This window comes from Pan troglodytes, chromosome 20, assembly GCF_028858775.2.
Source record: "Pan troglodytes isolate AG18354 chromosome 20, NHGRI_mPanTro3-v2.0_pri, whole genome shotgun sequence".
Taxonomy (NCBI): domain Eukaryota; kingdom Metazoa; phylum Chordata; class Mammalia; order Primates; family Hominidae; genus Pan; species Pan troglodytes.
The window spans coordinates 14,356,661-14,370,538 of record NC_072418.2 but is presented as its reverse complement, the minus strand read 5'-3'; the positions used below and the strand labels follow the sequence as shown (position 1 = coordinate 14,370,538).

Sequence of the window (13,878 nt, the reverse complement as noted above, 5' to 3'; positions counted from 1 at the left end):
CCACCAGGCTTGGCTGATTTTTTTTGTTATTTCTTGTAGAGATGAGTTCTCACTGCATTGCCCAGGCTGGTCTCAAACTCCTGGGCTCAAGCAATCTTTCCCATTCAGACTCCCAAAGTACTGGGATTACAAGCATCAACCACCACATCTGGCCACTATGGGGTTTCTTTTTTTATTTTTTTATTTTATTTTATTTTTGAGATGGAGTTTCACTCTGTCACTCAGGCTGGAGTGCAGTGGCACCATCTCGGCTCACTGCAAGCTCCACCTCCTGGGTTCACGCCATTCTCCTGCCTCAGCCTCCCAAGCAGCTGGGACTACAGGCACCCACCACCATGCCTGGCTAATTTTTTTGTATTTTTAGTACAGATGGGGTTTCACCATGTTAGCCAGGATGGTCTCGATCTCCTGACCTCATGATCTGCCCTCCTCAGCCTCCCAAAGTGCTGGGATTAAAGGCGTGAGCCACCGCACCCGGCCACTATGAGATTTCTTAATACTGTTTCCAAGGCAACTATTTTGCAAACAATGAATGTGTGTGTATTTAAGTATATATTTTTGGAGAAAACATTCTAAAAATTAACAAATTTGAAGCTGGGCTGCTTCATTTTGTTTGCTTGTTCTTTAAATTTCCACTGGGCACAGTGACTCATGCCTGTAATCCTAGCATTCTGGGAGGCCAAGAAAGGAGGATGGCTTGAGTCCAGGGGTTCAAGGCTGCAGTAAGCTATGATCATGCCACTGCACTCTAGCCTATGTGACAGATTAAGCCTTGTCTCAGATACATGAATACATAAGTAAATAAATATAATTTCCTACCACTCTAACATTATCTCAAGGGACACAGCTTCATGTTATAAGTGCAAATTACCTTGGATTTCTCCTGGAATTTTTGTACTGATCTTCAATGTTCCGGTCTTCCCATTTTATTCCTAAAATGTAGACCCATAAAAGTCATGATAAATGATTACAAAATTATAGAAACATTTTAGATTCTATGTTCATGGGACACTGTGACCATGCCTGACTTATTCACCAAAGTATTATTGACCCTTGAACAAAATGGGCTTGAATGGCACAAGTCCACTCATATGCAAACTTTTATCAACCTCTGCTGCCTCTGAGGGAACAAGACCAACCCCTCCTCTTCAGGCTACTCAATGTGAAAACAATGAAAAGGATTCCTTTAGGATGATCCACTTAATCAAGTCAATATGTTTTCACTTCCTTATGATTTTCTTGATAATATTTCTTTTTTCTAGCTTACTTTATTATAAGAATACCATATATAATAGACCAAACAGACCAGGCATGGTGGTTTATACCTATAATCCCAGCACTTAGGGATGAGGTGGGAGGACTGCTTGAGGCTAGGAGTTTGAGACCAGCCTGGGCAACATAGCAAGACCTCCATCTCCACAAAAAATAATTTAAAAATCAGCCCAGCATGGTGGCACTTGCCTACAATCCTAGCTACTCAAGAGTCTGAGGCAGGAGGATTGCTTGACCCCAGGAGTTCTAAGTTGTATTAAGCTATGACCATGCCCCTACACTCCAGCCTGAGTAACAAAGTGAGAAACTGTCCTAATATACACTTACACATACACACCAACACACAAAATATGTATTAATTGACTGGTTATGTTACTGATAAAGCTTCCAGTCAACAATAGGCTATTAACATTTAGCTTTTTTTCTTTTTATTTGAGACAAAGTTTCACTCTCGTTGCCCAGACTGGAGTGCAGTGGCATGATCTCAGCTCGCTGCAACCTCCACCTCCCAGGTTGAAGCAGTTCTCCTGTCTCAGCCTCCTGAGTAGCTGGGATTACAGGTGCCCGACACCATGCTCGGTTAATTTTTCGTATTTTTAGTAGAGATGGGGTTTCACATTGGCCAGGCTGATCTCGAACTCCTAACCTCAAGGGATCCACCCACCTCAGCCTCCCAAAGTGCTGGGATTACAGGTGTGAGCCCCTGCACCCGGCCAACATTTAACATTTTATAGAGTCAAAAGTTAAAACCAGATCATCAATTGTGCAGAGGTTAAGAGTCTCTGACACCCACTTTGTTCAAGGGTCTACTGTATTCTTTTTTTTTTTTTTTTTTTTTTGAGACGGAGTCTCGCTCTTTCACCCAGGCCAGAGTGCAGTGGTGCTATCTCGGCTCACTGCAAGCTCCGCCTCCTGGGTTCATGCCATTCTCCTGCCTCAGCCTCCCGAGTAGCTGGGACTACAGGCGCCCGCCACCACACCCGGCTAATTTTTTTTTGTATTTTTAGTAGAGACGGGCTTTCACCATGTTAGCCAGGTTGGTCTCGATCTCCTGACCTCATGATCTACCCGCCTTGGCCTCCCAAAGTGCCGGGATTATAGGTGTGAGCCACCGTGCCCGGCCTTACAGTATTCCTTTTTTTTCAGATGGAGTCTTGCTCTGTGGCCAAGGCTGGAGTGCAGTGGCACAATCTTGGCTCACTGCAACCTCTGCCTCCCAGGTTCAAGCAATTCTCCCACCTCAGTCTCCTGAGTAGCTGGGACTACAGGCGTGCACTACCATGCGTGGCTAATTTTTGTATTTTTAGTAGAGACGGGGTATCATCATGTTGGCCAGGCTGGTCTCGAACTCATGACCTCAAGTGATCCACCCACCTTGGCCTCCCAAAGTGCTAAGATTGTAGGCGTGAGCCACTGCATCTGGCCAGTCTACTGTATTCCCTACCATGTTTCAAATCATTGAGCAGTGTAGATGACCAAGAAACACTTGTTCTGTAATTGACTAAGTGAAGAAATGATGTCATCCTTACCTACAGACATCAGGTTCCTGATGATTTCCCACATCACATCTCTGTAGAGTTTCTTCTGGGACGGATCCAGCAAAGCCCACTCCTCCTGGGTAAAGTTCACAGCCACATCCTCAAAGATCATTGAGTCCTGAAACATCCCACATGGCAGAGGAGAAAGGTTCAGGCTGACAGCACTAGGAAGCTACACTCACTTTAGAGGAAGTTCACACAATGCTATAGACTCCAAACATTTATTCAATGACTTGGTCATCAGACTCTTATCCTCTGTCTATACTCATTTTCTCCAGCACAGCAATTCTGATGCTAGAATTGAACACATTCAGTAAAGTAATAGCCAATACGGACAAGCCTCTCATTCATGATTTCAGGGAGTTGAGATACGCTGCCCAGATCACCTCTAGTGTCTGTCTAGTGGGTCTATACTAACTCTCGTGACAAAGTCCTACTATGTGTTGTCTACAAGAGACAATAGTAGCAGCTCTAAGACAACATATCCCTACACACGTTTATTTAGAAAGTTGAACTATGATGGTATCTCAGAGCTAGATTTAAGGAGAGCTGCACCAGCATAACAAAGAAAAGAAGCTGTGTGCCTCAACTATTTATTAAAACAATATGATATTTGCCACTGGGCATAGTGGCTCACACCTGTAATGCCAGCACTTTAGGAGGCTGAGACGAGTGGATTGCTTGAGCTCAGGAGTTCAGGACAAGCCTGGGCAACATGGTGAAACCCCATCTCTACAAAACATACAAAAATTAGCCAGGCATAATGGCGCACGCCTGTAGTCCCAGCTACTAGGGAGGTTGAGCTGGGAGGATTGCTTGAACCCAGGAGGTAGAGGCTGCAGTGAGCCATGAGTGTGACACTGAACTCCGGCCTGGGTGACAGAGCGAGGCCCTGTCTCAAATTAAATTGAAAAATAAATAAATAAGTAAATAATATGGTATTTGCTTAATTTCCATCTTCCTTCTGAGAGTTTGAAATTTTGTGATATAATCAGCAGAGAAGCATACCCGATCAGTCACTGCTAGGTTTGAATGTTTGTCCCCTCCAAAACTCATACTGAAACTTTATCCCCAAGGTGTCAGTATTCAAAAGTGGGGCCTTGAAGAGGTGACTATGTCATGAGGGCTCTGCCTCATGAATGGGTTCATTCACTGATGGATGAAAGGGTTAATGAGTAAATGAGATATCCTGGGAGTAAGACTGGTGGCCTCAGAAGAAGAGGAAGAGACCCCTAAGCTAGCACAATCACCCCCTCCCCTAGGAATACCCTTCTTCCATTGCCTCAGATAGTGGAGTCCCCACCAGCAAGGCTTTCACCAGATGCGCCACCGTGCCCTTAGACTTCCCAAACTCCAGAATTGTACAAAACAAATATCATTTCTTGTATATTACCCAATTTCAGGCATTCTATTCTAACGAACATAAAACAGACTAAGATGGCCATGAAAAAAAAAACTCTGGGTACTAAGTGTCCGAGTGACCTTGGTACGTAACATTTCACATGTTCTGTCAACACTTGTTACTTGGGGGATTTAGCCCATTCTATGTGATTACAATAAGAGAACACCTGGAAGCTGGCAACTGGTTTTCCGTAAACTAAATTTAATGAAGTGTAACGTAAGGTTAATGAAATGTATTTCATCATCCTAAAGGAAAATTTTTAAATACTAGGTAACATCAAAGGAGAATGAAAGAGGGATAAAGATTGTACACGTTCTTCTAAAGAACCACTTGTCAGCCAGGTGCAGTGGCTCACACCTGCAATCCCAGCACTTCAGGAGGCCGAGGCAGGCATATCACAAAGCCAGGAGTTCGAGACCAGCCTGGCCAACATGGTGAAAACCCATCTCTACTAAAAATACAAAAATTAGCCGGGCGTGGTGGCAGGCGCCTATAATCCCAGCTACTCGGGAGGCTGAGGCAGGAGAATCGTTTGAACCCGGGAGGTGGAGGTTGCAGTGAGCTGGGACCGCGCCATTGCACTCCAACCTGGGCGACAAGAGTAAGACTCCATCTCAAAAAAAAAAAAAAAAAAAAAAGAACTGCATGTCACCAAGGTGTCATCTCTCATGAATATTTATGAAATTCCCTAAATCATTAAAACAGACCTGTTAGTAGTCAATAAAAGCTACTTAAACAAAACTAATGGAGGTAACAAATGTCTAAAAATGCTAAAAATCTTCTAAACCAGAAAGTGACAGCTTACCTAACACACATGAAGGATTTTGAAACTATAATATTCAACACACCACACTGTTGACAGAAAGATGAAAAAGAGAAAAAGGTAAGTGAAAATGTAGAACAGGCCAGGCGCGGTGACCTATTCTACCATCTTATTTGCAAATATTATATTTACTTTATTTGCAAATATTATCTTCGTATACTCCAATTTCTCCTGGGCCTACGAAAAGTCTGAAATAAGGCTCTCTTCTCTGTTTCAACTACACTAAAGCCTAACTGGGGTCAAAAATTGGCAGGGACTACATAAAAATATTGTCAACAAAAAGCCTGCAACCATCTGGAACAACAGTCTATGACTGAGACAGAATAGACCATCTAAGACCCAGGAAAACAATCTGGAGAGAAAATTAGCTTCAGAAATTAGGCTAATCAAAAGCACTTTGGTATCCTGGGGAATTGAGAAAGCCTCACGTCTGCCCAGGAAATAACACATTTCTAGAAAAAACCTGAGGAGGCCCTAAGTTTCGGCACTGGCTGATCTCTAGGCTCAGTTCAGCAGAAATTGGAGGCTAACGCAGAGTTTTAAACAGTCGGCCGGGCGTGATGGCTCACGCCTGTAATCCCAGCACTTTGGGAGGCTGAGGCAGGCAGATCAAGAGGTCAGGAGATCCAGACCATCCTGGCTAACACGGTGAAACCCCGTCTCTACTAAAACTACAAAACTTAGCCGGGTGTGGTGGCGGGCACCTGTAGGCCCAGCTACTCAGGAGGCTGATGCAGGAGAATGGCGTGAACCCGGGAGGCAGAGCTGGCAGTGAGCCAGGACCACGCCACTGCACTCCAGCTTGGGTGACAGAGCGAGACTCCGTCTCAAAAAAAAAAAACAAAACAAAACTCAGGCCGAGTGTTCAAGGAATGCTGCACGACAAAGCCATCCACAAAGCCTGGAAGAGGTCAGGTTTGGGCCTCTTTTTGTTTGATTGTTTGTTTGTTTGTTTGTTTTTTGAGACAGAGTTCTGCTCTTGCTGCCCAGGCTGGAGTGCAGTGGTAAGATCTCAGCTCACTGCAACCTCTGCCTCCCAGGTTCAAGTGATTCTCCAGCCTCAGCCTCCCCAGTAGCTGGGATTACAGGGGCCCACCACCACGCCTGGCTAATTTTTGTATTTTTAGTAGAGACAGGGTTTCGCCATGTTGGCCAGGCTGGCCTCGAACTCCTGACCTCAGGTGATCCACCCGCCTTGGCCTCCCAAAGTGCCGGGATTACAGGCATGAGCCACAGCACCCGGCCAGGTCTGTTTTATTTTAGCTCCTAGCATTCAGGAAACCTCTCTCAAAACACTAGATGAACACAAGTTAAAGGAACAGAGCCTTCATTGACTACAGAGGACAGGGAATACATCTCTGTAAACATACTTTGAAAAAGTTACTACCAGGCACAGTGGCTCACCCCTGTAATGCCAGCACTTTGGGAGGCCGAGGCAGACAGATCACTTGAGGTCAAGAGTTCAAGACCAACGTGGCCAACATGGCGAAACCCTGTCTCTACTAAAATTATTAAAATTAACCGGGTATGGTGGCACACGCCTGTAATACCAGCTACTCGGGAGACTGAGGCACGAGAATCATTTGAACCCAGGAGGAGGTGAAGGTTGCAGTGAGATGAGATCACGCCACTACACTCCAGGCTGGGCAACAGAGCGAGACTCCATCTCAAAAAAAACAAACAAACAAGCAAAAACTACAGAAGGTAGAAAAAGAGAAAGTTTTAAAAATAGAAAACAAGGCCGGGAGCAGTGTCTCATGCCTGTAATCCCAGCACTTTGGAAGGTCGAGGTGGACAGATCACCTAAGGTCAGGAGTTTGTGACCAGCCTGACCAATATGGAGAAACCCCGTCTCTACTAAAAAATACAAAATTAGCTGGGCATGGTGGCACATGCCTTTAATCCCAGCTACTCGGGAGGCTGAGGCAGGAGAATCGCTTGAATGTGGGAGGCAGAGGTTGTGGTGAGCTGAGATCGCGCCATTGCACTCCAGCCTGGGCAACAAGAATGAAACTCCATCTAAAAAAAAAAAGAAAGAAAGAAAGAGGAAAACAAGTACAACAAACAGAGAACAATTACATATATACATATTAATACAATTATATCAATTACCACTTTAAATGTCTGTTATTTATATACACAAAAAAGAGACAGAGATTGACATAGTAGATTAAACAAGCCTCAGTAATGTGTACAAGAAAATCATTTCAAACAAAAAGAAGTGAATAGATTAAATAAAAAGGTATGAAGAAAGATAAGCCATTCTAACACTAATCAAAAGAAATGTGCAATAGTTTTATAAAACTCAGACAAACCACATTTTAGATCAAGGAAAATGGCAAGGAATTTTCCTCATAATTGCCTTGGGCTTGCTTTTTTTTCTTTTTTGAGACAGAGTCTCATTCTGTTGCCCAGGCTGGAGTGGTGCAATGGCGCAATCTCGGCTCACTGCAACCTCCACCTCCCAGGTTCAAGTGATTCTCCTGCCTGAGCCTCCCGAGTAGCTGGGATTACAGGTGACTGCCACCACACCCGGCTATTTTCCGTATTTTTAGTAGAGACGGGGTTTCGCCATGTTGGCCAGGCTGGTCTCGAACTCCTGACCTCAGGTGTTCCACCTGCCTTGGCCTCCCAAAGTGCTGGGATTTCAGGTGTGAGCCACCACGCCGGACCATAATTGCCTTGTAAAAGAGATTTTGTAACAGTGAAGAGGTCAATCCTGCAAGAAGACATAATAGGACCAGGCACAATGACTCACACCTGTAATCCCAGCACTTTGGGAGGCCAAGGTGAGCAGAATGCTTGAGTCCAGGAGCTCGAGGCCAGCCTGGGCGACATGGCGAAGCCTTGTCTCTACAAAAAAAAAAAAAAAAAATTAGCTAGGCATCGTGGTACATGCCTGTAGTACCAGCTACTCAGGAGGCTGAGGCTGAAGGATCACTTGAGCCTGGGCACTGGGAGGTCAAAGCTGCAGTGAGCTGTGATTGTGCCACTGCACTCCAGCCTGGGAGACAGATGGGGACCCTGTCTCAAAAAAAAAAGACATAAGGTATAATAATCTTTATTACTTATATGTATGCCCATAAAATATAACATCAAGATACAAGACAAAAACATAAAACTATAAGACAAAATATACAAATCCAAAATTATAGTTGTAAGCCAACAGTTCACCTCTATCCATAATTAATAGGTCAATACAACAAAAAAATCACTAATGATATAGCTAAACTCAACAGCATCAATAATGTATTAGTCCGTTCTCATTCAGCTAATAAAGACATGCTTCAGGAAACTTACAATCATGGCGGAAGGGAAAGCAAACACATCCTTCTTCATATGGTGGCAGGAAGGAGAAGAACGAGTGCCCAGCGAAGAAGGAAGCCCCTTATAAAACCATCAGATCTCTTGAGAACTAACTCACTATCACCAGAACAGGATGGGGAAAACCACCCCCATGATTCAATTATCTCCACCAGGTCCCTTCCACAACAGGTGAGGATTATGGGAACTACAATTCAACATGAGATTTGGGCGGGGACACAGCCAAACTGTATCAATTAATCAACTGCATTTAATTAATATGTATTTATAGAATCCTTCATTCAACACCAGCAGAATACACATTCCTCTCAAGTTCACATGAAATATTCACCACAGTAAACTACACTGGAAGCATAAAATATGCCTTAACAAATTGAACAGAAATGCTATAAAGTATGCAATCAAATCATATTAAAGTAGAAATTGATAACCAAAAGATAGTTGAAAAGCTTCCAAAAGTAGAGATTTAATCTGCAGCTGAAATAAGTGAACCAATCTTTGCAAGGTGACAAGCCCAGAGAGAGACAGTAAGGACCTAGAACACAGACAAGTCTAACTCAAGTGTCACATCGTATCCTCCTGTCACCAGGGGCATCCCCCATCCCCATCCTGCTCACTGAAGCGCTCAGTGACCACCCTCCCAGGAGACGACACATTGTGAGTCCCCTGTGTTCCTAAAGTGCATTTTGCTTTTCAGGTTCTTGCACCATCTCAGTGGGGTGGGTTTTCCTGTCCTTAGGAATAGTTTTCTCCCTTAACTATGCTGAGAGCATCCAGAAAACAGGAATCATTTCTGTCCTGTCCCTTCAATACCACCATCCAACTGGCTGATGAGCCAAGTGTCCCCAAGGAATGGAATCTGGATTTGGGGAAGAAAAGCTGAGTGTCCCTGGGGATTAGAGCTTTTTTTTGAGACTGGGTCTCACTCCAGTTGCCCAGGCTGGAGTGCAGTGGTGCAATCGCAGCTGACTGCAGCTTTGACCTCCCTGGCTCAGGTGATCCTCCCACCTCAGCCTCCCCAGGAGCTGGGACTAGAGGCACGCACCACCATACTCGGCTAGTTTTTTTGTATTTTCAGTAGAGACGGGGTTTCGCCATGTTGCCTAGGCTGGTCTCGAACTCCTGGACTCAAGGGGTCCACCCGCCTCGGCTTCCCAAAGTGGTGGGATTACGGGTTTCCCAAAATGGTGGGATTACAGGTGTGAGAGACTGTTCCTGGCCCAGGATTAGCTTTTTAAGGAGGGGAATACCAGGGGACTTCTCCCACCCCAGGGCACCCAGCTCCTCTCCTGGGAAGCCCCAACTCCACGCCTCAGGTTGTCCTCTGGGAGGAGTGACCCACCCTCCAAGAAACATGGTAGCTGTGGGCATCTTCAGTCAGCCCCAGGCAGTTCTGAAACCCAGGACCAGGATAAGATGAAGGGTGAGTTGAGGACACATCGCCCTGTAAAGTTTCCAAAGATAAACCTCAACCCGAAGACATTCTCAGAAGGTGTCCGTGCCTCGGGCAGATAAAAGGAGGAGAGGCATAAAGATTGTTTACAGCAAGTGTCAGGTGCTTTTTCTCCGCTTCCTCAAGTGTGAAATGTTCACAAACACAAAACAAATCTTTACAAAAAGAGCCATATTTTGCCCTCTTAAAAAAAAAAAAAAGCCTATTAAAATATTGCGTGTGGCCAGGCGCCATGGCTCACACCTATAATCCCAGCACTTTGGGAGGCCTAGACGGGCGGATCACCTGAGGTCAGGAGTTCGAGACCAGCCTGGCCAACATGGTGAAACCCCGTTTCTACTAAAACACAAAAATTAGCCGGGCATGGTGGCACGCGCCTGCAGTCCCGGCTCCTCGGGAGGCTGAGGCAGGAGACCCGCGAGGTAGAGGTTGCAGTGAGCCGAGATCGTGCCACCGCACTCCAGCCTGGGCAACAGAGTGAGGCTCCGTCTCCACCAAAAAAAAAAAAAATTATATAGATATTTAATATCTATATAATTCATATATATATAATTCATATATACATGAAAAACGTGTGAGGACGGTTGCAGTGGCTCATGCCTGTAATCCCAGCACTTTGGGAGGCTGAGGAGGGTGGATCACCTGAGGTCAGGAGTTTGAGACCAGCCTGGCCAACACGGTGAAAACCCGTCTCTACTAAAAATACATGAATTAGCCGCGCGTGGTGGCGGGCGCCTGTAATCCCAGCTACTCGGGAGTCTGAGACAGGAGAATCGCTTGAACCCAGGAAGCGGAGGTTTCAGTGAGCCGAGATTGCGCCACTGCACTCCAGCCTGGGCGACACAGCGAGACTCTGTCACCAAAAAAAAAAAAAAAATATATATATATATATATATATATACACACACATATATATACACACACATCTACACACACACACACACACACACACACATATATGGCTGTGTTTGAAACAAAGCCTGGGGGACGAAGAGTTGACATTGTTGTGGTGAACTGAAGAGGAGGCCAGCTCTAAAACGCGGAGCGGGATCTGGAAATCCAGGGATTTGCTGGCAGCCCTAGGAGAAGCTAGGCCAGGGATCACAGTTGCGGATTTGAGACCCTGCTTCGCATATATCTGGATATCTCAGTAAAAACCCGAGCCCCTTGGAGACAAAGGAGGAACTGGGGACCCCACAGACCGCTGCTCCTTCCACATGAACCCCACACCCGAGGAGGATTCCCCCCATGACCCTCCCGTGTCCCCGCACAATCTAGGGAGACGCGGGGCTGCGGACGCGGAGCTGCCCAGAGAGGACTCCGGAACCTGGGCCGCAGTTGCCGCGCGGGGACCGGACAGGATGCCCGGAGTCCTGGCTGCAGGCCCAGCCCCACCCTGAGGCCGAGAGGACCGAGGACCGAGCTGGGCCAGGGCACTCGGGTCCTCAGACCCCAGAGACAACAGCGAGGAGGTCTGGGTCCCGCCACAGCCGGTTCCGGTCGGTTACAACCAGCTGTACCCTGTCTCGGGAACCCCGGCCTCGGACACTCACCATTTCCCGGCTTCCGAGGTATTCCGGTTCCTACCTACACCTCCGGCTGCCAGTACAGGTTCCAGCCCGACCGAGCAGGGAGCCGAGCGCAGGGGACAGAGAAGACGCCGCGGGCTTTTTCAACCTCGCATCCTCCAGCGGGCTGGACGCCTGATTGACAGTTCTCACGGCCCCGCCCAGCGGCTCTGATTGGATAGTACTCCAGGTCCCGCCCCCAGACACTGAGCGACAGAAGTGATCTCCCAGTGCTGGCAGTCGAGCCAGATGAACAGGTTGCAGACACAGCTCTTGGCATGGGGCGGGCGGGGGAGGGGGGGTTCCTCCCTGGGCAGTGACCTGATCCCTCCCGGGGAATATTTGCATTTAAGAAGAATTCCTGCCAATAGTCTGCGAGCCCTTCCTGCTTCTTCCTCCTGGACTGGGGGGTCACAACTGTGTGCAGGGAATCCCAGATTCACTGTCCAGTGGAGCCATCCCCTGGCCTCGGAGCAGAAGGGGAGCCGAGGCCACACAGGCCACACTGCAGTAGGAGAGGGGGTCTGATGTCCTCCAGGGATCAGGAATTTGGGATGAGGCTGCTGGCTGCATGGCCAAGCCTTTCTCCCAACTGATCTCTCAGTCTTTTTTTTTATTTTTTATTTTTATTTTTTGACGGAGTCTCGCTCTGTCGCCAGGCTGGAGTGCAGTGGCGCGATCTCGGCTCCCTGCAACCTCCGCCTCCCGGGTTCAAGCGATTCTCGTGCCTCAGCCTCCTGAGTAGCTGGGATTACAGGCACGCGCCACCACCCCCAGCTAATTTTTGTATTTTTAGTAGAGGCGGGGTTTCACCATGTTGGCCAGGATGGTCTCAATCTCCTGACTCGTGATCCGCCCCCCTCGGCCTCCCAAAGTGCTGGGATTACAGGCGTGAGCCACCGCGCCCTGAAGTCTACTCGTTTTCACCAAGAAAATAAAAACACAGCAACAATTGAATAAAATTGTTAAATGTGTGGAAAAACTGGAATTACATGGCAGCAATATTCTATAAAGGAATCAAAAGAGAAGAAAAGCAAAAACGTGAACTAGCTCAGGGAAGCAGTTTTTCAGCCACTGTTCAGCAGGAAACAGGTTAAACAGATTCTTGGGAGCCAGGTTCTGACTGCTGAAACAGAGCCCCAGAACCGATCAGAACCTGGTGATGAGGCCTGAACACTGAAGAATTTAACTCTAGGCTCTCAACATGCCTTCCTGTCCCCTCTGCATAGTGTGGCAACACACTCTCTCTCCTTCCAGACCTTCATCATTTTCTTTTCTTTTCTTTTTTTTTTTTTTTTTTTTTTTTTTTTTGAGACAGAGTCTCGCTCTGTCGCCCAGGCTGGGGTGCAATAGCACGATCTCTGCTCACTGCAACCTCCGCCTTCCGAGTTCAAGGGATTCTCCCGCCTCAGCCTCCAGAGTAGCTGGGATTACAGGCACCCGCCATCATGCCTGGCTAATGTTGGTATTTTTGTAGAGACAAGGACACCGCGCCCAGCCCCAGACCTTCATTTTCACCAGCAGGAAACTCACCTGGAGTCAGTTTAAGGTACTGACTGACATAAATTGTCAAATTCATAAACCTTTTCTCCATAAGGTAATCCAATGGGTCTCTGACCTTAACAGATTTTCTACATATATCAAATCACACTCCGACTCCAGCTATTCTATGTGTAAACCAAAAATAAAATTCAAAGCCCACCCCTCTCCCCCAAACTGAAGATTCCCCTCTCGGCTAAGGGCATCCCAAAGTAAACCTGAAAATCTAGAAATCTAGTTCAGGCCACGATGGAAAGCAGGGGTCAGACCGGTAGTCCCATCTTAGCACCTATGGTTCCAGTGATCCTCAAGTGGGAGGATCACTTGAGCCAGGGAAGTCAAGGCTGCAGTGAGCTGTGATTGTGCCACTGCACTCCAGCCTGGGCGACAGAGTGAGACTCCGTCTCAAAAAAAAAAAAAAAAAATTATAATAAGTGTGGATGAGGACATGGAGAAATGGGAATCCTTGTGCACTGATGTAGAGAATGTAAAACATTGCAGCCACTGTGTAAAACAGTATGGCTGTTCCTCAAAAAGGTGAATTTAGAATTCCCCTGTGACTATTCAACTCCTAGGTATATATCCTAAAAAATCAAAAGCACAACACACAGAGACACATGTACACCAATTTCATAGCAGCCTTATTCAGAATATTACTGTGGAAAAAACCCACATGTTTATCAACATACAAATGGATGAGCAAAGGGTGATTTATCCCTACAATAGAATATTTTCAGGCACAAAAAAGCAATGAATTACTGACACGTTAACACATGCATGCAACTTGAAAACATTATGCTAAGTGAAATAAGCCAGAGACACCAGAATAAATATTATATGCTTTCACTTATATGAGGTGCCTAGAATAGTCAAATTCATAAAGGGATAAAGTAGAATAGAGATTATCAGGGCCTGCGAATAGAGGAGAATGTGGAGTTACATGTATGAGTATGAAAATT

At 46.3% G+C, this 13,878-nt stretch overlaps 1 protein-coding gene across 10 annotated transcripts in view; it reads right to left on the bottom strand.

The window, feature by feature from the left end:
* The window catches only part of LOC112206437 (zinc finger protein 20-like), a 46,020-nt gene extending 34,469 nt beyond the window's left edge, over positions 1–11,551 (bottom strand). For 8 of the 10 annotated variants that reach the window (XM_063800560.1, XM_063800563.1, XM_063800565.1 and 5 more), the window contains exons 1-3: positions 11,366–11,551; positions 2,802–2,928; positions 872–932 (exon numbers count right to left, since the gene is read on the bottom strand). In XM_063800560.1, the coding sequence (XP_063656630.1) occupies positions 872–932; positions 2,802–2,928; positions 11,366–11,368 (191 nt within the window). In that variant the 5' untranslated portion in view covers positions 11,369–11,551. Of the gene's footprint in view, positions 1–871; positions 933–2,801; positions 2,929–5,017; positions 7,055–11,365 lie in introns of all 10 variants that reach the window. The other 2 variants (XM_063800568.1, XM_063800569.1) reach the window with 2 other exon arrangements.
* Positions 11,552–13,878: the final 2,327 nt, after the last annotated feature.